Here is a 24,477-nt window from a genome sequence, read left to right as displayed (position 1 = left end):
TCCCTCTCAGCCTGTTTTATATTTGCGCGCCCTTTCAATCCCCGGTGACGTGTACCCCGCCGCGTCCAACCGGCAGCCTCCTCTGGTCAGGACAATGGAAGGCGTTCCTCCAACCAGCGCAGCTCCTGCCTCGGCGGCAGCCAATAGAAAGAGCCCTGTGTTGAGAGTAATGTTACCAGCGCTGAGAGAGTGAGGAGGCTGCGTATCGATCCAGCTCTCAGCCATTGCAGTGAATTGGACTACATACGAGATCCAGGCAGCCTCGGTGGCCGGCGCGCGTGTGTTTGTGGCGTGTGTGAACCGAGATCCTTGTCACGGGGTGAGTATCCTGCGGGGGGTGGGGGGCTCGCTGCCTGGCTGGGGGGGAGGCCGAAACTCCCGAGCCTCTGTGGGGGTTGGGGGCGGACGGCGTAGTCTTTTTGGGGTGCGAGGGGGGCAGGATTAGCCCTCACGAGACACACAAAGGGGGGATTTAGGCTGGGAAACCACACTTCCCTCAGCACCGGGGAGGGGGGGGCAGGAAAACACCGAGCTGCTCTTTAAAAGGCGGGGGGGGTCGGGGGGGGAAAGCCCCAGATCCACACCAAAGTGGGGAGTTTTGAGAAGTGGTTGAAGGGGACCCACAAATGCCGGGAAAGCGCCTTTCCTCTCCTGCCCGGATAACCGCGGCCGGGCTCGTCTCTTTAAACCCGTGGAAATGGGGCGGGGGTCTGGGCTGAGGCGGGGGGCGGCGGCGGCGGCGGAGGGAAGCGGTCTTGAGTGCTAATAAGCTGCTTACATAGCACGGGCGATAGAGCCATTGCAGCAGAGCCGTCTCTCTATGTAATGTGTGAGAGAGCCGTGTGGGGAGACGGACTTCGCATCGCGGGGCTGGGCTCGAGTGTGTTTGTGTGAAGGGGTGGGGGGGGGAAACGGGGGTGTCGTGTCCTCCTTTCTCTGCCTGGCTCTCTCCCCGACCCCCTTTCCCTCATTGTGGGGAGCCCCAAGAATCCCCGGGAGTGTCTCTGGGCGTTGTTGGCCTCGGGGCGATAAATCACCTCGGGAGCTGCGCTTGCTGTAACATGGCTGACGAGAGCCGTGTGTAAGTGGAGGCAGAGGAGGAGGAGGGGGGAGGAAACAAGGCAGGCAGGGGGAGGCGCGCGCGCACGGGCGGGCGGGGGCGCAGTTCAGGGGAACTTTTTCCAAGGCGCCTTTTATCCCTGGGCGACGGAGAGGGGAGAGCTCCGCAGGCGACCGTTTAAAAGCCCGAGTCCGGGTTCAAAAAATAAAATTATTAAGGGGGGAGGTTTTGGAAAGGGGGGGCCCTCTGGCAGCTCTCAGTGGAAACGAGACGCTCCCCCCCCCCGCCGCCTCATTGCCTGTAATGGCTGAGTGTGTGCGCCAGAGTACAGAGCGCACCAGGCACACGCACACACGCACACACACACACAAAGGGAAGGAAGGAGCCATATTCCCTATGAGCAGCGGCCATTCCGAGAAGCGGCTTCGCTTCCTGCTCGGCTGCCGCGGGAGCCCATGCAAAAGGAGCGCTTGCCGCTTGCTATTGCCGCCGCGCGGGCGAGAGGCGACCCCGGGCCCCGCGCGCCCGGCGAGAGCGCGGCCTCCCCGCCTCGGCTGAGCGCCCGCCACGCGCATTTCGAGGGGACTTTCTCTCATCAGCAAGGCGTGCGCACAAAATGGAAGGAGATCTGCCGCCGCCGCCGCTGCCGGTGGTGACCTTCTTAGGCAGCAGCCTGCGCCATTTATGAGCCCTCCCTACTTCCCTCCCTCTCGCTTTCCCGGCTCGTTCGTGTAGATTAAGGCGCACCGAGAAGAATCCCAAAGCTCTACAGCTGCAGCTATATTTATTGTCGGGCGCCGTCCTTGGAGCCTGAGTGAGCACATCGAAGCTCGTGGCAGCGTAGTTTCTAAGAGGGGAATGCAATTTAACGCGACGAGCTCGAAAAAGCTGCGCCTTGATCATTTTTATATCTGTGGGGTGGGCTTTAGGTTTTTGGGGTGTTTTTTTTACCCCTCACCTCGCGAAAAACTTTTCTTTCCCCTTCCACAAATTATCCCCTTCATAATTAATACATGGCTATGTGAAAGGGGGTAAATTAAAATATTTATAAAATTCAATTTTTATGGTTGAAGTGATTTCCCCCCATTACCCTGTAATGTAGGAAGGGTTCAGCAGTGGAAGGAGCATTTTAAATAACACTTGTGAATTACATTTTCAGAGGTACATTTTATATCACGCTTTAAATCTATTAAGTCCCTCAAGTTCCTTTTTCTGTTGTTTTAATTATTAAGTTAAGCCCTAGCAGCCTCGTGTCTTAATTCTGAGAGTGCATTTTCAGACCCAGGCTCCATTGTAGACACCAGCAGCTCCTGGCTTTTAAGTGTTGTTTACTTGACAGAAACTTTAGACCGGACATGTTTAGTCAGAGAACACAAATCTTTTTCTGTCCGCATGCCAGACTGATAGGAAATTATGCCTTTCTGTGGCAATGCCAGTTAGAGCTGTGCACATTTCCCTAGTCAAGTTGTGCAGGCTGGAGTAGAGAGGTACTTTCTTCAACATGAAGAACTTCAAGAAAAGCCTGGTCTGTACTAGGAATCGTTACTTCTCAGAAAGAAAGTGTCAGCACAAATATGAAAACTGTAGGGCTTAATCTGAAAAAGTAAGAATGTGGGAAGAGCCCTTTTGGATCAGATCAAAGGCCTAACTTATACAGCATACTTTCCCACAGTAGCCAGCCCACAAGCGGGACATCAAGGCAGTAGCCCTCTCCTGCAACTGGTATTCAGAGGCATTCTGCGTCTCATTCTGGAGCCAGCAAGTAGGTTTGATCCCCATATGGGACAGCTGCATATTCCTGTGTTGCAGAGGGTTGGACTAGATGGTTCTCAGTGCCCCTTCCAACTCTACAATTATATGATTCTATTACTGTGAGAGAAATAGCTGTTATAATTTGTAGCCCTTGATAGTCTTCCCTTCATGAATTTGTCTAATTCCATTTGTCAAGAATTTGTCACAATTGGTGGCCATCAGCACATCTTGTGGACACAGATTCCGTAATTGAGCAATATGCTTTGTGAAGAAGTACTTACTTTTTCCCAAATCTCCCACCATTTGACTATTGAATGACACCAGTTTGTAGTACAGGTGGGAACCATTTCGCATTCCCCGCCCCCATTCTGCCCTCTTCTGGGTCCAAAAGGACCCATTCATCAGTTGTGTGTCAATTGGATACGCACAAAATGGTCATGTCTCCCCTTAGTTGCTTTTTTCCAAAATAAAAAGCCCTAAAGGTTGTAACCTTTCCCCATGGAGATCAGAACCATACACAGCATTCCAGTTGTGGTTTTACCATAGATTTGCATAATGACGTTGCAATAGTAGCAGTTTAATTTTCAGTCCTTTTCCTAATGATTATAACATGCACCAATTTTACATATGCTTACACTGAACCACGTTTGCTATCTCTTTGCCCATTCCTCAATTTTGGAGAGAGTCTTTTTGAGATCTTCACAGTTCCTTTTTGGTTTTCCACTCTCAATAATTTTGTGCTGTTAGTGGTGATGGCCAAGTTTGCTAGGTCCAGATAATTTTTGAACAAATTTAAAAGTATCTGGTTCCCGTACAGATTCTTGAGGGATCTCTCTCTCTCTCTCTTTCTCTTTTTTGGCACCTCTCTATTGTGAGAAATGTCCAGTTTTTTTGCTTCCTGGTTTGTTAGCCAATTATTGATCCATAAAGGGACCTCCCTTCTTATGCCAAGGCTAGGTTTACTCAGGAACCTTTAATGAGGCAGTTTGTTAAAAGCTTTTTGGCAGCCCAAGTATATAGTGCCCACCAAATCTGTCCACAGTTCTAAAAGTCACAGGGCCATGGCTGGTTCTCATAGCATCTTCTGCAAAACTAATGCCCTTTTACAATATGTGCTTTTGAAGGCACAAGCCACCTCAGATGATGAAGCAGCTATTGTGCATGAAAGCTTATCCTATAATAAAGCACACTCTTTAATTTTTTTGTACTCTTTATATTGGTATTTGTACCCCAGTCTAGCAAGCATAACCTTAGTGTGTAGTAGTGCTTAATGTGTGTAGATCTCCTTTTCAGTACTGGATCCCATGTACACAGTGTTAGAAACTGGGATAGGAATGCTACGAGCCATGTGGCTCCTGGGACCTATGTTGTGGGTGCCAAAACAAAATGTCTAGGCACCTTTTAAAAAAAAATTGCTGCCCCGCTATGAGACCAGGCAGCCCCACAGAAAAAGAAAAAGCTGTCAGGCGAATCAAGGGATTTGCAGAATAGCGTGGGACCAAAAAAAAAACAAAAACCGTGCACAGGAACCAAAAGAAAAAATGGCGTGTCTTTTGCTGCTGGGCAGGGGTAGTGCAGTAGCAAAAAACATGCTTCTTTTGCTGCTGCTGTTGCAGGCAGACCAACTGACTGCAGCCAGGCAGGTGGAAATGCTAGGTGCTAAGGGTGGCTCCTGAACATCTCCATCCAGTCGCAAAAGGCAGGTTACCAGTCACTAATTTTGAACACTGCATGTACGTGAAAGGATTTTTCAGAGTTTGGAACTCCAGATCTAGTACAGTGGTACCTCGGGTTACATACGCTTCAGGTTACATACGCTTCAGGTTACATACGCTTCAGGTTACAGACTCTGCTAACCCAGAAATAGTATTTCAGGTTAAGAACTTTGCCTCAGGATAAGAACAGAAACCGGGCTCCGGCGGCGCAGCGGCAGCAGGAGGCCCCATTAGCTAAAGTGGTGCTTCAGGTTAAGAACAGTTTCAGGTTAAGAACGGACCTCCAGAACGAATTGAGTACTTACCCTTTGGTACCACTGTACCTGATGCGCAAGTGGAGTGATCTCTTCTGTCTTAGGTTAGCCTTGCAGTGCTAGGGAAGACTAGTTATCAAGTCTCTTATCAATGCCAAACAGGTTGTTATTCTTGTCAAAGCAGACTGTGCCTACCATTAAGTTTAGGTAGCCGTACATATGCCACTGCTGAATACAAGAATTTTTTTTTATTGAGGTTATAGACTAAACAAATTGTGCTTTGAAAAATAGCTTAAAAGGGTGATTCAAATTGAAAGGATTCACAATATTTAGTGCTTTTCTCTCAGAACAGTAATTGAAAACATTTTTGCCTATAATTTGGTATCAGTTTTCTGCAGTTCTAGCAGAACTTCATAGAATTTATAGTTGCTTCTATGGAAGACTTGCAGTTGGGTAAAGGTAAATTTCGTGTTCGGGGGATGTACTAGTATACCTTTTCTTATATCAGGAGTTCGCCTGATGTTGAGATGGAGGACTGCATAATAATTAAAAGTCATCTTATAGCAACATTGTCAGGGAACTGCCATCGGAAGGAAGGGAGGTGAAAGGGCTCACACAGGTTGGGAGAGACTCAGCAGCTGAAGAGGGAACCAGTAGGGGGAGAGGAGGTGAGCTGAGGGAAAGTGAGCTGGAGGGATGGCTCAGAGACACTTCCAGCGAAAACAGTGGGGAGGTTTCAGGACCTCCTGTAGGGACACCCACTCCTCGCCGGAAACTGTCACGCAGAGAGTCCAGAAGACGTGTTTCCGTTAAGGAGCTTTTATGTTGGAAGCGATTCCGAAAGCAACCACTGTCGGAATCTGCCAGCGACTGACGGAGCCATGTTTAAGGGGCTCCGTTACAGACAGAGGTTTGCAAACTTGACCAAACTCTGAGGGACTTGGATTTTACACACAAGCAGCTCATCGTCCCATCACAAACATGTTCTGCATTTTATACAGATTTGTAACCAGTCGCCTGGTTTGCAAATCCCTTTAAACTTGAAAGTGAACAAACAGCCAAAGTAACCACGAGTGGTAAGCCAAAAATAAACCTTGCAAATCAGTGCTTGTGGTTCATTTCTCCCTAGCAAATCATGAATGGTAAGTCAAGAGCAAGCAATGGTTTAAAGTGACATGCTATCTGGGACACTGATGTGCAACTATTTGGTTGCCTAGATAGTTGTCCAAGAATGTAGCTTTAAAGTATTAAGGGAAATGGCTCAGACTGGTAGTTTAAGCACTTTTTAATCGTCATCTTTTTCTTAGTCTACTGTACAGCATGGAAGCCCCAATAGTTCTCAAATGTTTCTACTTTGTCTTTCAGAAATCATCCAAAATGGGCAAAGGTGATCCTAAAAAGCCAAGAGGCAAAATGTCCTCATATGCCTACTTTGTGCAAACTTGCCGAGAAGAGCACAAGAAGAAACATCCAGAGGCTTCAGTGAACTTTTCAGAGTTCTCAAAAAAATGTTCAGAACGGTGGAAGGTAAGTTGTTATTATTGTTTTTTGTTTTAATAGTAATACTTTAAATACCCAAATAAATGCAATTTGCCTGTAGCTATTTCTTAGGAATAGAAAACACACTCACTAATGAAGTTTACAAATTTAGAATGGAATTGGGTATAATCTTGAGCTGAGGATGCATACTGAATTATTTTTATAGACTATGTCTGCTAAAGAGAAAGGAAAGTTCGAAGATATGGCACGAGCTGACAAAGTTCGTTATGAAAGAGAAATGGAAAGTTACATACCACCTAAAGGAGAGACGAAAAAGAAATTCAAGGACCCAAATGCACCAAAGAGGCCTCCGTGAGTAGCTTTTATGGCTAACATGCATTGCGCTGATAGACATCCAAAAGAGTGATAGATGAATGGTGGGGAGGCAGAAATTTCACTTTTTTTATAAATATGGATAGGTCTGTTCTGTTATATCGCTTTGCAATACATAGTAAAGGTTCTCACCTTGCTGTACATAGTTCAGTAGTTCTAACCTTTATGTTTCAAATGTTTATAATTTAATTTTCAGCTCAGCATTTTTCTTGTTCTGCTCTGAGTATCGTCCAAAAATCAAAGGAGAACACCCTGGCCTCTCTATTGGGGATGTTGCAAAGAAACTCGGAGAGATGTGGAATAATACTTCCGCAAATGATAAGCAACCTTTTGAAAAGAAGGCATCCAAACTGAAGGAGAAGTATGAAAAGGTAAACTCCAGATAGCCCCTTTTGCCATTCAAATATTTGTTGTTGTCATTAAATATATTGGGTGATGTACAGTGTTGGTCATAGTAGACCTGTTAAAATTTGAGTGAACTCGAGTATGGTTAAAATTGGATGTCAATCATAGGAAATTAATGTTAAAAGGAATGGAGCCATACGCATGCTTGCATTTTCTCTGGAATGTTAAATGGTACCAGCAATCTCTATTGAAACTAAGAACATTGGGTATTATAAACAAAAACATCCATCTGTGGAATATATTTCCAAGTAACTGTTCTTTGGAGCTAAAATACTAAAAAGATCTGATGAAAGTGTTGCTTAATTTAAAAAGAAAAGAAACTTGTAGGCTATGTGAACTAAATGTAATCACTAATAACGTGCTTTTATTTGGAGCATGTGTATTAATTGCTATAGTTTGGGGGGGGGGGGGAGTGTATCACTCCTAATAGTGGCTAATATTGTAGCCAGTACATTGCTTTCTTTATTTTTAATGGTTGAGGAATATTAACAGACAAGTGGTATTTTTTTTGACAAATTCAGCATAGCTTGTGAACAAAATAAGATGGTCAGACTCTCAGGTCACTTTCATGTACTTACTTTGCCTTGAAAGAGGGATGACCATGTACAAGAAAGATATCCAGCTTGCAAAACCAAATGTGAAGGGGACACACCTGCAAGATTCTGCAGGTGCTAATCTAGTAAAATATTTAGAAATAGTGACCAAAGAAAGATCAGGCTGCTGCTTCTGAATTTGAAAAGAGTACCCACTGACTGCACAGCCTTTACACTTGATCGTTTGCATTTTGTGCTCTGGTGTTCTTTGTAACAGAGCATAGTATAATAATATATTAAGCCATTCATAATTGAGAGAATTAATTAAGCCATGGTGTAGATACTCTTGTCAGTGTGGTACTAAGGAAGATCTAGCTAATGGCACAATTCTATGAGCCATGGATGTAGAGCAGCAAGATGGGTAAAAAAAAACAACCTGATCATTTAGGACAGTTAGGGAAATGAGAACAAAAATTTGTTTGAAACCCTATACTGTACTTAATTTTTTTAATATAAGCTTGACGTTGAGTTTATTGAGGCTTGCTGTACTAAGTGTTATGTGCAAGTCAAAAAGAGAAACTTATTGCATGCTGAAGGTGGCACTGTCTACTCATTAATTGAAGTGCATGAAATTTATCAATAAAGTATTAGAATTCTTGACTGAGTGTACTGCTGTACTGAACTGCAGTAGTACAAATCTTAGACAGTCATCTGAATAGGCTCTATGTTATGAATTACAATTCTGTCAAATATAGATTCCTGTGCATTTTCATTTAAGTGGTATTCCCTTCCCTCTGTGTCAAGTAGCTAAACTTTCTCTGCTTCTCCTAAGGATGTTGCTGCATACAGAGCTAAGGGGAAGCCTGAGGTAGCCAAAAAGCTAGCTCCACCTAAGCCTGAGAAAAGCAAGAAAAAGAAGGAAGAGGAAGATGATGACGACGACGAGGATGATGATGAAGAGGACGAAGATGAGGACGAGGAGGAGGATGAGGAAGAAGAGGATGATGATGAATAACCCTCTTTTAGATCAGTTTTTGTCTATAAAAGCATTTAACCCCCCTGTACACAACTCACTCCTTTTAAAGAGAAAAAAAATTAAACATAAAGCTGTGTAAGATTTGTTTTTAAAATGTACAGTGTCTCTCTCTTTTTCTTCTTTTTTTCTTTCTTTCTCTCTCTCTTTTTTTGTATAGTTAACACACTACCGGACGTGTCTTTGGGTAGCCCTGTCCTTCAGTGGTATCTCAGTGGCCGCTAACCTTGCCTAGTACAGTGAGGGGGTTGTAAATTGGCATGAAAGTTTAAAGCAGGTTCCTTGTTGGTGCACAGCACAAATTAGTTATACTTGCAGATGTAGTTGGTTACTCATTTTCATCAGTTGTCTGCATCAAAAAAATAATAGTTGATCTGTTAACTTAAATACCACTCTGTAATTGCAAAAAAGAAAAAAAAATGTAGCTGTTGACATTCTGATTGCTTCTAAGTAAATACATTTTTTTTTTAATTAGTATTGTTGTCCTTTTAATAGATGCCCTTGTAAAGTCTTTCTTTCTGGAAAGCATATTCTCTCTGTTATGCCCTTTGGGGATCACATAAAAATGGCATTTTTGTTTCTTCATTCCTATAAGCTGATACAAGAGCTTTGATCTACGCCCTAGATAATCATGATAGGGTAAATATATACAGGCATATGCAAAGCGTTGTGTGTTTTTTCCCCTTCATATAAGAGGCCACTTTTTTTTTTTAGAACCCTGTTCTTAGCCAATCTGTATTTGCTCAGCTTTTGCTTACATACAATATTCTACTGATTTGTGTAAATTTACCAGTTTCTGAGGGCTGAGGAATATAGAATTCAGTTCAGTAGCATGGAATAATTCCAGGGGAAAATAACTTCAAATTTGTGTCCTTGGAGGACCACTGAGAGTATATTTTCATTTTGAGCTGTGAGGGATTTACATATGTGACTCCATTGGCCATAATGAGAGTTGTATTTGCAAATACCTGAATACAGAGGTGAGTGTACCCTACTTAAGCAGGTAATGTCAAATGCTAAAATTACTGTAATCCTTTTAGGATACCATGTCAAGTAATAGTTGTGGGCTTTATACAATGACCTCTCCTGGTAGTAAATGTCCCACAGGAAAATATTTTACTTTACTAATGTTTTCTATAAGTGGTACCATTGTTCAATCTGTATGAATTCATGCTTTCATAACCATAGTAGTCCTAGACTATCCCATTTTCAAAATTTTATATTGTCTCAAAAGTCAGATGAGATGTATCTTTTTCTGTTAGTCTTTTTATAATGCATTCTTGATATTTGCCCATTTTGTAAGTTAAAATTAGCTGTATAGGGAAATTACTTTTTCCCCATATAGGTGTGAGATGTAACATGGTATTCCAATGACCTCTGATTTGATAAAATATAGGTTGCTTTGAAAACCAAAGTTAAAAGTTTGTGCACGTTCAGTAAAAGTGCTGGCAATTATTAACTCTCTTCACATTTACCTGCGGACTAATTTGGGAACTGATTGGCAATTCTGTAGTTAAAAATTATGGTTCTCATGTGCCAGTGTTTAAAGATAGCATTCTTGTAACTTTACACACTTTTTTGATGGAGTATTGTTTTGTTATACGATTTTGACTTTTACGATTCTTCAATTTTGCATTTGTTTATGTATAACCTCAGGAGAATACTGAACATCTGATTTCCTGGTTGATACTAATAAAACAATAATTACAGAGGTTTTATATATTTAGTTAAATGAGTTTATTTTAAATATTATTTCTCTTTACAGTTAAATGCTTCAAATATGTTGTTAAATAATGGCAATTCAGTAAATTGCACTTCAAGGTAATTGGTTATGGGCTGAAATACAAAGCTAACTTAGGATCCATGCCAAATTCTAGGTAATGTCCCCATCCTACATTGTTTTGGATTCCCCCCCCCCCCAATACTCCAGAGGCTTTTTGGGATGTGCTGGGCGTAACAAGAGATGGGGAACTGTAACTTCCTTTACATTAGAATCGGGGCCACAGTAACAAGCAGCAGTTTTGCTTGCCAAATGCAGACCTGGGGTTGTCTACAACAAAGCTATGTTTTCACGTGTACAACCAGTCCTCCCTTTTCCCCTCTGTGTGTCCTCCAAACCTGATCCAGAACAGATTTAGGGAGTGTGCAGGTTCTTGTGCCAATGGGACAACTTGGTTGGATACGGCCCTTAATTTGCAAAGCAGTGTAAATGAGTGGTACATCATCTAGGCTTTCTGTAAATGTAATGTTTTCATAAAGTTAGGAAAGCTGCTAATAGGCACATTGCAAATCCTTGAAATGAAAGGAGGGAGTAGCTGAGTCTGCACAGGTCCATGCAATAAAGTTTTAGTCCTCAGCAGGATAGGGACCAAGAACTGCATCCTGGTAAGACAAATACAGTACTTTTGGGGCGAGGATGAGTGCTAGTGTCCTCTGTTTTTGAAGATGGACTTCCACTTTCTGGAATTTATTGAGTTGCTTAGCTCCAAATAACTTTGAAATGCTTCAGGCCAGATACTGCTCTTGGAAATGTTTGCACATCTTTCTCGGTTTGCTTCAGGACTTGCATTGTGTATGCCAGGGCTGTTCAACTTCCAAGAGACTGCGATCTACTCCCACTATTAAAAAAAAACTGGCAGTGATCTACCTATTGGATTGACCAGAGTTGTTGAGCTGATTTGGGGGGTGGGCATCAGGATCCCACGATCAACCAGGGACACCCTGCAATCGACTGGTAGATTGCGATCGGCCTGTTGGACAGGCCTGGTGTATGTTAAAGCAAACCTTTATAGCTGGTTTTCAGACTTGCTTGCCAAAGTATTAAAAATGGGGATTACAAAGGCAACCTAGCAAAAAGAGCTGTTTTTCTTGAGAAGCATCGAAATGTAGTGTACAAGTATTTTTTGATGACACGCTCCCATTTATAATGGATTGATTTGTTATTAAACAGTTTCAGAACTGTAATGTCTGCTATCTGAAACCTTAGTCCCAGACACCAGAGTAGCAATAATGTTTGCTTGATTGAGGGGTAGGTGCTAGGCACTCCATGCAGATACCCATTCAAGCAGTAGTCTGAAGTGGAAAGGGGGGGTTGTTTTGAGAAGATATATAATTGAAAAGATCCCTCTGGAGGCACCAAATTTTGGCCTCACAGGGCACCCCATTTTAAAAGACACTCAAAGTCTGTTGCTGTGTCCCCCGAGAATTGGGAGGACGCAAGATTTATGAAATGCCTCAGACTTCGTAATTCCCAAACTTCTAATCCATCTCCCGAATTTAATTTTTGCTTCTTGCCTACAGAGAACAGGGGACATGTACATACATGGCAGTAACAGGGAACCTCTAGCCTGTGGGACTTAAAAGATGATTTTTCAGGCTCTTTAGGGCAAACCACACCAACCTTTCCATGGTCTGATGACATTTGAGTGCGGGAAACTTACAAGTATTGACTAAAAGGTTAAAAAAAAAAATCCTGAGCAAATGTCAAGCGAAGGAAGAATTGGGAGTTCGACTTCAAACCTTCCTTTTAAATGGAGTGACCGGGCATCGTGTTGACATCAGTTGAATGACGGGTGACCTACATGAAGTAAGCCCCATTGACTAGAAGGTGAGGCTCCCAGTAAATGCAATGCCAAGCAAAGCGAAGAACAAGGGTAAGTTTTAGTGAGGCTTGGAGATCCAGGGTATTCTGGTGAAGTCTGCAACCCCATTACCATGAGTGGGAAAATGGGCCTCATCCTGGGGCCCTGACGGCAACAAAGCCTCTGTGGTCAGTGGTTTAATTTCAGAAATGTGTAATTTAGCATTAAAGTCACCACTTTATTTCATGATCCATCTACGGCAGCCTTCCTCAACCTGGTGGCATTCAGAGGTTACGGGACTACAACTCCCATCATCCCTGGCCATAATTCATGAAGAATAAGGCTATCTAGATTCTAGACACTATGGCTATGCTCCCTTCTCCACGGTCAGAAGCAGTATGCCTCTTGAAGCCAGTTTCTGGGAATCGCAAGTGCGGGGAGTTTTTCTCGCACCCAAATTCCGCTTGTAGGCTTAGATGGGCCTTTGGCTTGATCCACCAGGGCTCTTAGGTTCTTTTGAGAGGGACTATACAGTGGTACCTCAGGTTAAGTACTTAATTAGTTCCGGAGGTCCATTCTTAACCTGAGGTACCACTTTAGCTAATGCGGCCTCCCGCTGCTGCCGCCGTGCGATTTCTGTTCTCATCCTGAAGCAAAGTTCTTAACCTGAAGCACTATTTCTGGGTTAGCGGAGTCTGTAACCTGAAGCGTATGTAACCTGAGGTACCACTGTATTTCAAGTTTGTGCTATCCCCCTGCCACGCCCCACGATGCTTGGGCCTAGCAGACCCTCTCAGTGTCCCCATTTTCCAGGGACAGTCCCGAATTTACAGAAGCCGTCCTGGTTTCTGATTTGATCCCGGAATGTCCTGCTTTTCCTTAGGACGTTCCTATTTTCACTTGAGAAATGTTGGAGGGTATGGAGTTGTGTTACCCCTAACTTACAGTCTCCAGGCACTGCAGTCATGCACAAGGGATTCCCACACAGCAGGGTAGATGCTGCCAGCCTTCATGTTACGCATGCAGACATCTTTGTAACTCAAAGTTGCCCTGCCAATGGGCCTGGTACCTGAAGCCAGCTCCCTGTAGAGCGCATCCTTGGGGATCCTGCTATCTCTTCCATTCTTTTGGACATGAACAAGCCAGCACAGTCTATGCTGAGACAGGATTGTGAACATGTTGGGAATGCGAGCTTGGGAGAGCACATCGTTGTTTGAGTGTCTGTGCTGCCATGCCACTTATTTCAGCAGAAATCAAATCTGGAATGAAAGGATATTCACTCACACACCATAAAAAACAATAATTTTGGCACAGCTGGGCTTCTACATCTGCTCGGTCATCATAAATATTCCCTTTAATTTTAATCTAACAGCCAGAGACAAGCAGTATGAAGAAGTATGTATTCTTTTTCATGTTCTTACTCTGAATCACATACCACCCAACATTTCTCCGTTGAAAATAGGGACGTCCTACCTGTTGTTGTTGCTTATCTCACCCACTCTGGGTGGCTTCCAACATATATAAAAACATAACAAAACATTAAATATTAAAAAAACTTCCCTGTACATTAGTATCTTGGTTCTCAAACACCTTGGTACTCAAACAACTTGGAACCCAAACACTGCAAACCCGGAAGTAAGTGTTCCAGTTTGTGAACTTTTTTCAGAAGCTGAATGTGCTCCATTTTGACTGTTACACTTCTGATTTGAGTGTCACACTTCCGTTTTGAGTGTTAGGCTGAGGTCTGTCTGTTTTTCCTATTTATTCTGCGTTTTTGTTTTTGTGGCTCTTTCTTCGTTTTTGTGACTGTGTGGAACCCACTTCAGTTACTGATTGACTGATTGTGTGACTGAAGTACATTGTTTATTGCTTTCATTTTATGGAGCAATGGTCTCGTTAGATAGTAAAATTCATGTTAAATTGCTGTTTTAGGGGTTGTTTTTAAAAGTCTGGAACGGGTTGATCCATTTTCCATTATTTTCTGTGGGAAAGCATGCCTTGGTTTTGGAAGGCTTTGGTTTTGGAACAGACTTCTGGAACGAATTAAGTTTGAGAACCAAAGTACCAGTGTATAGGGCTGGATTCAGATGTCTTCTAAAGGTTGTATAGTTACTTATCTCCTTGACTTGGGGAGGTCACATAACTCCATACCTTCCAACATTTCTCTGATGAAAATAGGGACGTCTTACCAAACCCACCAACATTTCTCCAACAAAAATAGGGGTGTCATAAGGAAAAGCAGGACATTCCAGGATCAAATCAGAAACTGGGACAGCTTCTGTAAATGCAGGACTGTCCCTGGAAAATAGGGACACTTGGAGGGTCTGGAATCTGAGAGTTTGAAGGCACCTCCCAGGGTCATCTAGTCCAACCCCCTGCAATGCAGGAATCTCAACTAAAGCATCCATGACAGGTGGCCATCCAACCATCCAAAAACCTCCAAGGAAAGAGAGTCCACCACTTCCCGAGGGAGTCCGTTCCACTGTATAACAGCTCTTCCTGTTCTTCCGAATGTTCAGTTGGAATCTCTTCCTTGTAACTTGAAGCCGTTGGTTCAAGTCCTACCTACCAGAGCAGGAGAAAACAAGCTTTTTCTTTCTTCCTGAAGGAAAACTGCATGCTAAGGTCTGCCTTAAGAACATAAGAAAAGAGGAAAGCGAATTGCTAGACACATAAAGGGAAGCTCCACAGTTTCAGCTCCAGGAGGTTTTTTTGTTTGGGTGCAAGAATGGGCAAAATGCCCTCAGTGGGACCTGTCTCTGTCTGGGCTTAAATCCTCCTTGCTGCTGTCGTCTCTGTGCATTTGGCTTCTTCCACCATCCACACCCAGCGCACAAACACTCAGAGATGGCAAGGTGAACAGAGGTGCTTGCTTCCTCCTACCACTGCTCAGTTGCTTAGACTGAAGCGGTTCTCAACCTGTGGGTCCCCAGATGTTGTTGGACTACAACTCCCATCATCCCTGAGTTAGCTAGGGATGATGGGAGTTGTAGTCCAACAACATCTGGGGACCCACAGGTTGAGAACCGCTGGCTTAGAGCAAGCTGGCAGAAGCAGCAAGGAGGCGGAGAAGCAGTGTCAGGGGGCCCCGGGGCTCTCTGCTGAGGTGTGGGCCTTTGCAGATGCCCAAGAATACTGACCACCAATGGCTGCATCAGGTGTAGGGGAGCAGAGCAGCAGAAGGCAGAGATACATCTGGTAGAGCAAGGGAACAAGAACGTTGCAGAAGCAGAGTGACAGGCAGATGCAAGTCAAAGCAGAGTCAGTTTATGGCACCAGCAATGTTTCTCATTTGCTGAGTGCAGTCCTCGCCTTCCCTGAAAGTTTCAAAAGTTACGTGAGTCAGCTAGCAAGTAATTACTTACCTGTCAGAAAAGGCACCGGGGGCAATGGACACCGAAGCAGCGATTTCTTCATGTGCTACTCATTTTAACGCACACCTAAGACGTCGAGCGCAAATCTGAAACTATTTGCATAGCCATAATGCATGCAAACTAATGCAGCAGATTAAAACGGCAAAGTAGAACAGGAGCAGCCAATGTAAAAAGATGATAAAATCACAAACCGCTCTAAATGAAAGAATGCCTGTGTTAGCAGTCTTTTGAAAGCCTAGGAAAACAGAAATGCTTTTGCCTGGCAGCTAAAGGAGAGTAATGAGGTCTCCAAGCGGGACTCCTTGGGGAAAGCATTTCAAAGGCGAGGAGCCACCACAAAAATGGCTCTGTCTCCAGTCTCTACCCACCACACTTCAGATGGCAGTGTACCCGGAGAATGGCCTCAGAGGACCATTTCATTGAATGGGTGGAGTGATATGGGAGAATGTAGTCCAACAAATATCTGGTTCCTAAGCCATGTAGGAAGAGGGCCGGTTAGCTCCGGTGGTTAGAGTGTGGTGCTAATAACGCCAAGGTCGCAGGGAACTTTCTTGTCCCCTTCATGGATCACTGTCTGGCCGTGGCGAAGGGGCTTGAATAACTCAGAGAAGCTATGAACTATGTCGTGCACCCACTCTCATAGTGGAGAGTTTTGACCAAACGTGATCCACCTGGAGCAAGAACCGGCAAGCCACTCCAGAGTCCCATAGACTGCAAGAAGATCAAACGTATCCATTCTGGAGGAAATCAGCCCTGAGTGCTCACTGGAAGAACAGATCCTGAAGCTGAGACTCCAGTACTTTGGCTACCTCATGAGAAGAGATGACTCCCTGGAATAGACCCTGATGTTGGGAAAGATGGAGGGCACAAGGAGAAGGGGATGACAGAGGACGAGATGGTTGGATAGTGTTCTCGAAGCTACCAGCATGAATTTGACCAAACTGCGGGAGGCAGTGGAAGACAGGAGTGCCTGGCGTGCTCTGGTCCATGGGCTCACGAAGAGTCGGACACGACTAAGCAACAACAACAACAAGCCTTGTAGGTTCAGGTTCAGGTTCAGGCATTAAAGGTTAAGTGGTGGATGTGACCGGTGTTTGACAACATGCAACTTACAGGTACACTGAACAGAGGGTTGAAGATCCACAGTACAGGAACCAGACCTTCTGTTGCAACATCTTCCCATTGGAATTCCCTTCCTGTTAAATATTAGCTCGCCTTTGTTGTCTTTTGGGGACCTACTGAGCATCTTCCTCGTCCAACAAGCCTTCAGTTTGCATCTGCATTGGAATTGTTTTTGGATGTTTTTATTGTATTATGATTTGCGTGTTTGGACTCCTTCATGAAGAAGGAGGGATGTAAATTTAATAAATAATAATTGACTATGGTTTGCTGTTGAACATACACACAGTGGCGAATCTGAGGGCTTGCTGCGCCATGTGTGAAACGGTAGGCAGGTGAACCCTCTGAATGTAGGCATCCACGCCACATTCTTCTTTGGGTGTATTTATGTAAAAAAAATCTACATAAAAATTAGGGTAAGCGTTGTGGGCCTACTGGTATATGCTGAAGTATGCAGTTTTCAGTGATTGTCAACATAACTGAAGGAATAAAAATAGTTTGATTGGTCCAATTTCTCTTCCGCCACATTTATGCTCCCAAGCTTAGTGTGATATTATTAAACTGTTTGTTTCTGTGTGCTCTGTAAAAGGAAATTGTTAATAATTTTGGGGTATGCTTCAGTTGCTCATTCTAATTACTTGTGAGAGAAAACATCTGCAGACTTAACCACACTGTTAGGAAGACTGAAAATCAGGTTATTCTTTCCACAATACATTAAATTGAATGAAATAAGGTAGCAAATCCAAACTGTGAAGCTTGAAAGCAGGCACATTTCTCATCCACACTGCTATGAATTAGGTCTAATTAAAATAACTTCAAGTTGATTTATCAATTAATCAGCTGAACAACTGGGATCTGCAGCAAAATGTTGCAGCGTATTTGCAGTGGTCTTATTCAAACAGCTTCCAAGATACATCCTTTTTCTCTCACAAACCTTTTCTTTCTCTCTTTCCCAACTGAGATGCAATATTGCATGGTTTCTGAACATGTTCAGTCCTTCCTTGGCTGCTGCTAGGTTGTTGTTTTTTTAAGGAGGGTTTCCCTCCTAAAAACAGCATCCTTGAATAATCTGAGGTCCCTAGGGACCTTGCAGCCTTCCAGAAGCATTGGCTGTGGCTATTGCTTGCCTACAGTCGCCTCTTCTGAATTGCTTAAAAAAAGTAGAGGAAATGCGTTTTTCAGAGGGCACAGATCTACGTCAAAAATTGCATGTGCTAATGTATGTGTATAATTAAAAATCATTACTATACTTTAAATAGAAATATATCTTACTATAGTGGCTGGGACCAAATAACCTGTGTGCCCGCTTAGATGATGGGTAACTCACACACCCCAACATTTCTCCGGTGAAAATAGGGATGCCCTATTCAATAATAACAACAACAACAACAATAAATAATAATTTTCTTTTATCTGACTGGGTTGCCCCAGCCACTCTGGGCAGCTCCCAACATATATAAAAACACAATGAAACATTAAAAAGATTCCCTATACAGGGCTGCCTTCAGATGTCTTCTAAAGGTAGTATAGTTCCTTACCTCCTTGTCTCAGGGGTCACATCAATCTATACCAGGCTTCCTCAAACTTGCCCTCCAGATGTTTTTGGCCTACAACTCCCATGATCCCTAGCTAGCAGGACCAGTAGTCAGGGATGATGGGAACTGTAGTCTCAAAACATCTAGAGGGCCGAGTTTAAGGAAGCCTGATCTATACCCACCAACACTTCTCAGGTGAAAATAGAGACGTCCTAAAGAAAAGTGGGACATTCCAGGATCAAATCAGAAACCGGGATGGTTTCTGTAAATCCGGGACTGACCCTGGAAAATAGGGACACGTGGAGGGGCAGGCAGCTTCGAGGCCCCTCCTGAAATCCCTTCTTGTGGTTTGTTCTCTTTAAAATAGAACTCTGTAAAATAGAACTCATGACCCTCCTATGTTTGCCACATTTCTAGAATTGACAGAAATGCTAACTGAACCTACAGCTTGTTGTTAGTTTGCTTTTCAGGACTTAAGCACGTTGAATCCCAGGACTGGGTTTTTCCGTTTATAACTCAAGCCATAAGCGAGATTCTTGCAGCAGCAGAACTGAAAAACAAAGAGTTCCTGCAGCAGCTCAGCTATCTGCAGACAAGGGTATTGCAAAATGTGTCATTTGAGGCGGATGCTTCTGATGCAGCCGTATGATGAAGGAGCCTCTCAGACCAAAAATAAAAAAGCGTTTGCTTGCAGGATAGGCCTCGGCCCAGTTTCTCTCGCAGTTTGGGCGCTCCAGGGTTGGTTTGCAGATGTTGCAAAGTGCAACTTAGTGCCACCCAGTGTTGGCAACTCGAAAAGGAAAAGGTTATGTTGGGTCACAACTGAGCGTTGTTGAGTGAAACACAGGAAAAAATATAATCCTGCCTCTCACTCAGTGTGTCAGAGGTGAGCTTGCTTGTTTGGAGCAGCGCAGCTCTAGCGGAGCATAGAAGCACAGTTGCCAGAAGACGTTGCCGCTTTGAGTCACTCTGTTTTGTTTTTTGCTCCTGCGGTTTTTAAAAGGCCTTTTCCAAATAATTTAATATGTTTTGAACAAAGCGAGTTCCTTTTGTAATATGTCAGGCTGTTGTGAAACGAGGCCTCCTGCTCCAGCCATCCAGGACTCTGAAGTTGTTATGAGATTGCTGCGAGGCAGATGTTTAAGGCCGTAGCTCAGAAATGTTTGCAAAAGGTTTAAGAAGCCTCATTTGTAGGCCAAATGATTTCTCTCACTGTCTAAGGTGAACAAATGGTTGCACCCACCTCTTAAATAAAGCTTGTGCATTGAATTTTGCCCATAGGCATCTTTACCATATATTAAGGTTTTGCTTGTCATTTCAGACAAGAAGCACCTTTACAGTGTGAAATGTTTGAATTTTTTAAAAAAGGAATATTTAAAACTCTATAATCTTTTATTTAATATTTTCTTTTTTCAGGGTTTGTTTGTTTTTTACTCATTCATGGAAATGCTCCTTTACACATGAAGGAAATGTATGCCTGTTTTTACTTGTGAGTAGGAATGTAAGAAGGTATGGCTTTTCCTATATCCTATATCTGCCATAGGCAGCACTGTTTCCATTCAGCTGCAGTTCATCTTCTGCCAAAAACGATGTTATTTGACTTACTGTCCACTGGGGCTTAGGCAATTGACATCGCTTATTACATAAATTATATATGTTGCATTGTCATTACATTATTCCACCACATTCATTTCAATGCAGAGGAAACGCAAGGCACATGAGGGAGATCATAATCAATTACGGATTGTTTGCGGATTGAAAGGAACAATAGCGAATATCTATCAAATTCACTAGATGGATTTCCGTTCCATACATGGGGCAAATAAAGAGGATACCACCAATTTCCATTTCTGTTTTGTTTTAGTCCGAATTCTCCAACATCCCTACTTGTAAGTCAAGCATGGATATGGCCAGCTATTCCTGGATACTTGGCATGTACCCATTTGTGATGAATGAATAAACCCAGCAATAAACATTTTTTCAGTGTTAGGATTTTTACTTACAAGAATGATTTGAAAAATGCATTCCTGTGAACATCCTGATTATGGCAATAATTTACACCCCGCCTTCTGACAGAAGCTGTACTCAAGGCAGATTGCTTTTAAAAAAACACAAAACAAACAGTAAGTTATTAAAATAGCAGTGGCTTGAAACATTATAAAGGAGACTGCATTTAAATAAAAGTTGGCTAGAAAAAGAGTGAGTGATGGAACCAGGGTGGGGGGTGGGTGCCATCCTACACAGCTGAGAAGTTCCTCTTGCATGCCAAACCACTTCACCTCAGATGCCAGAGCTACAGTTCTCAGCACCCCTAACAAACTACATATATTCCCACTATTTTGAGGGGAATAAACCACACCATATATTTAAAGCACATGGCTTCCCCCAGATAATATGGGGAAATGTAGTTTACCTCACAGAGCTACAAAATCACCAGCAACTCATAACAAATTACAGTTCCCATAATTCTTTAGGGGAAGCCATGTGCATTAAATGTGTGTTTTCAAACACGCTTTGTCAATCACTGTGTTTTCTTAGGAATACTGCTGTGCCTGGGTTTAGCAAATCCTGCTGGCCTTGTGGCAGAGTCTGGGTACACACAGCATCTTTATTCAGTGCCTCTGTTTCTTTACCGAAAGGAACGTTTTTGGAAATGGGGCAAGTGTAGACAAGTTAGCATGGTAGCTGTGTAGGGAACAGAGTGGAAACTGGTGCTGTATGCACCATTACTGAGCAGCCAGGGCTGTGCAGATGCGGCTCTTGAAGAAACATAGAATTGTAAAGTTGGAAGTGACCTGCAATGCAGAAATATGCCGCAGTCCCATATGGGGATCAAACCTGCAACCTTGGCGTTATCGGTGCCATGCTTTAGCCAACTGAGCTATCCACTTTGATAGGAGAGAAAGAAAGAGGGGAAGCTAGAACCCCACCAATCGACCGTCTGGGAGAGGACATGTATATTTGGCTCCTCGGTCTCTCCTTCCCACCAAACAGCTGAATGGTAAATCATAGCTGCTGTGTATTTGTGTGAGCGTGGCCTGAGTGTGACACACACACCATCCACACTCTGGGAAAGAAGGCTACTAGCAGAAAGGTTCCTCTAGCTCTCATCATCAGGACCAGACTAAGACATTTTGGATACCTCTAATCCGAAATCCACATATTCCTAGTCGCCTGCATATCTATCTATATCTATCTATCTATCTATCTATCTATCTATCTATCTATCTATCATCTATCTATCTCTCTCTCTCTCTCTCTATCTATCTATCTAACTATCTATCATCTATCTAATAAAGCCTAATAATAAAATAACTAACAATTTCCCAGTGGCCCTACCATTGGGCAGAGGGAGGCGGCTGCCTCTGGCGGCAAATGCTAGGGGCAGGAGTTGCTCAGCTGATGGGCCAGAGCTGCAGCAACTGTCTCCCAGCAGCATCATCTCTGCTGCTTACCAGTAGAGGAAGGTGCTGACAAGGTCAGGGCTGTGGAAACGCATTAACAGAGCCAATCCAGCACTCCCGCCCTGACCTTGCCACCACCCCTTCCTGGTAAGTGGTGGCAACAGCATTATGGGGAAGCTATCGCTGCAGCTGTGCCCCACCAGATGACCCACTCCTGGCTAGGAGGGGCAGGTGGAGAAAGCAAACTATTGGACGAGGTGGTTTTGTGTGACCCCTAAGCTAGCCTGCTGCCCTTAGATCTAGTTGGGGGGATGCTTTCCAATCAACAGCATTGAAGTAAGAGTCAGTTGCCAAGCCGGTCGGTCAGCTTGTGGAAGGGAGGTGGGGTGCTGACCTTCACTGGCCTCAGGCAGCGAATATTCTTGGGCTGACATTGATTCCCCACCTCTGAATGGGGCTCAAAGCCTTCTGCCCAAAGAAGCTGCCTGGCCCTGGCATCATTCTTGCCTAAAAGGGGGCAGGTGCTCCTGTGCTCCTGTTTGGCTGCAGTCCAATAGGCGAATTATTAACACACAAGAGTTGCATACAATCAGAGAGCCGTGCTGAAAATCTGCACTTGGGGTTCCAAATGCTTGGCACTCTCTCTGCCGTTCTGATCCCAGGATGAGTAATACATTTGCCATGTTTGTATAGAACGGCTGGGTGTTTTCCATCCTCCCTCCCGCCCCGGTTCACTGGAAAAGAATCTGCAGGGCAAAGTTTTGCTTCAAAGCATATCTTCAAACATCTGCTTGGACTTATTGCACAAGTATTTAGCGCAGAGCAGCGCATACTTGCCTGTAGCTTCAAGGCAAACGCGAAGGGTGGGGGTGGGGGGAAGCTAGTACATTGGATTCAGAAAAGAAAGACAACAACAGCCCTGAAGAATTTTGAAAGCGGGCTTCTCCTCCTGGGTTGTAATGGAGACAGTGGTTCCACCTTCGGCCTCTTTGAGATCTGAGCTGAAAAGGGCAGCGATTGGGTCTGTTAACATGCGCAGGCGACAACTGCTTCCGAATCCACAACGAGAGGACAATTTGCAAAGCAGAAAATTGTACTCAAAAGCTTTAGCAGTATGTCTTTATGCCACCGCTGGACATATGATAAGTGTGCTAGCAAGTTAGCGGCCAGGATTTGTGCCAGCCTCTAGAGTCTCTGGGGACTCTGCTGGTTTAAATAGCTTTCCTGACCTGAGATGTAGGGAGAGCCTCCGCTCCCTCTAGCGAGAGGAATGCCTCTTGGTTTTGAGGCTGTGCCAAAGAAATATTCCCAAATGCTCGATCGTCTGGCAAGGAACTGGGGAATTATTTGCTCAGTTCCCCAGAAAGCTGTGTTGAACCGAAGCAGCAGTCCCCAGACACCCTCAGACCCTGTGTAGGGTGAGAGGGAGAAAAGATGTCCAATTAGCTGTCACTTACCTGAGAGTAAGCCCTTAAAAGATAAAGGTAAAGGGACCCCTGACCATTAGGTCCAGTTGCGGATGACTCTGGGGTTGCGGTGCTCATCTCGCTTTACTGGCCGAGGGAGCTGGCGTACAGCTTCCGGGTCATGTGGCCAGCATGACTAAGCCGCTTCTGGCGAACCAGAGCAGCACACGGAAATGCTGTTTACCTTCCCGCCGGAGCGGTACCTATTTATCTACTTGCACTTTGACGTGCTTTCGAACTGCTAGGTTGGCAGGAGCAGGGACCGAGCAACGGGAGCTCACCCCGTCGCAGGGATTCGAACCGCCAACCTTCTAATTAGCAAGTCCTAGGCTCTGTGGTTTAAGCCACAGCGCCACCCGGGTCCTTACTGAATCCAATAAGACTTTTTTCTGAACAGACATGGTTAGGATTGTGCTGTAAGTGCTAATTGTTCTAACTGCTCGATGGTGCTACCATGACATGCAGATTGCTGCCTAATGGTTGGCGCAGTACCTTCCTGGTTGCATGGGTATCACCATGGTTTGAGTGGGGTTTGGATTTGGCAAACCTGGCTGCCAGGTGTCCTCCTGCCTGGTATGCACCTTCCATTCTTCCGCCATACCCCTTTTCCCACTTGCCTTCCACCTTCTGCTGCAACCATTGTTTAGCATTCTGCGCTGATTGGGACTGGTATGGATTAATTAAAACCATGCTTTGAAGTTGATGGTTTGGAGATGGAGAACTTTTTACAGCTGAATAAGTCTATCTCTTTTAACACTTCCCTCTCACTATGTCTCAGACAGTGTTTCTCAACTTTTAAAACAAATTAATATTTTTATTAAATTTTAACATACCAAATTTCAATTTAAACATATCATTCACCTTCACATTTAGGATTCTCAGAATCCCTTGACTTCCCACTGCCCTTCCCTGGTTTCCATTGTCGATCCCTTTTTCCTTCAGTTTATCCTATTTTCTCTAGTCTGTTAGAAATATTATTAACCATTTTTCCACTGTATTTTGTACATTACAAGTATTACTCTAATCCTGCCCAAGTTTTTAGTTGTTTACAGCGGTCTCTTAAATACATTATAATTTTTTCCCATTCTTTCTTGAATTTCTTCTCTTCCTGGTCTCTGATTTTCCCAGTCAATTTTGCCATTTCAGCATAGGCCATCATCTTCATCAGCCACTCCTTTCTGGTTGGAACTTTATCCGAAACTTTTTTTTTTAATGCCCCCATTTAGCTAATATAAAATTTCCCCACCCATTTCAAACCTGGCTCCCATGTTTACTTTATTTGAATTTCTAAATGGAGTGAATTTTTGTTGTTCTTTCTTTCTTTCCTTCCTTCCTTCCTTAAATTGCACATCTTTTTTGGAAGCACTCATGCCC

General features: G+C 43.9%; 1 protein-coding gene and 1 long non-coding RNA gene across 2 annotated transcripts; one reads left to right on the top strand and one right to left on the bottom strand.

Moving 5' to 3' along the window:
- Nucleotides 1-159: 159 nt before the first annotated feature.
- HMGB1 (high mobility group box 1) lies at nucleotides 160-10,342 on the top strand. Its single transcript, XM_081004217.1, has 5 exons — nucleotides 160-319; nucleotides 6,147-6,308; nucleotides 6,487-6,632; nucleotides 6,850-7,024; nucleotides 8,424-10,342. The coding sequence occupies exons 2-5, from the start codon at nucleotides 6,159-6,161 to the stop codon at nucleotides 8,604-8,606; spliced, it is 654 nt and encodes a 217-aa protein (XP_080860343.1). The 5' UTR covers nucleotides 160-319; nucleotides 6,147-6,158; the 3' UTR covers nucleotides 8,607-10,342.
- On the bottom strand, nucleotides 2,137-4,372 carry LOC308476585. The gene is made up of 2 exons (XR_013985981.1): nucleotides 3,675-4,372; nucleotides 2,137-3,614 (listed from the first exon to the last, which is right to left on the bottom strand). It is a non-coding gene; the product is annotated as an uncharacterized lncRNA (long non-coding RNA).
- Nucleotides 10,343-24,477: the final 14,135 nt, after the last annotated feature.

Source organism: Podarcis pityusensis (assembly GCF_964106645.2).
Source record: "Podarcis pityusensis genome assembly, chromosome: 4".
In the NCBI taxonomy this organism is placed as follows: domain Eukaryota; kingdom Metazoa; phylum Chordata; class Lepidosauria; order Squamata; family Lacertidae; genus Podarcis; species Podarcis pityusensis.
Note: the sequence above shows the minus strand (reverse complement) of the source record. Positions and strands in the feature narration are given on the sequence as shown.

Coding starts and splice junctions, on each gene's coding strand:
- HMGB1 (XM_081004217.1), top strand. CDS start 6,159: ATGGGCAAAGGTGATCCTAAAAAGCCAAGAGGCAAAATGTCCTCATAT. Junction 6,309..6,486: donor AATGTTCAGAACGGTGGAAG/GTAAGTTGTTAT, acceptor TTATTTTTATAG/ACTATGTCTGCTAAAGAGAA. Junction 7,025..8,423: donor TGAAGGAGAAGTATGAAAAG/GTAAACTCCAGA, acceptor GCTTCTCCTAAG/GATGTTGCTGCATACAGAGC.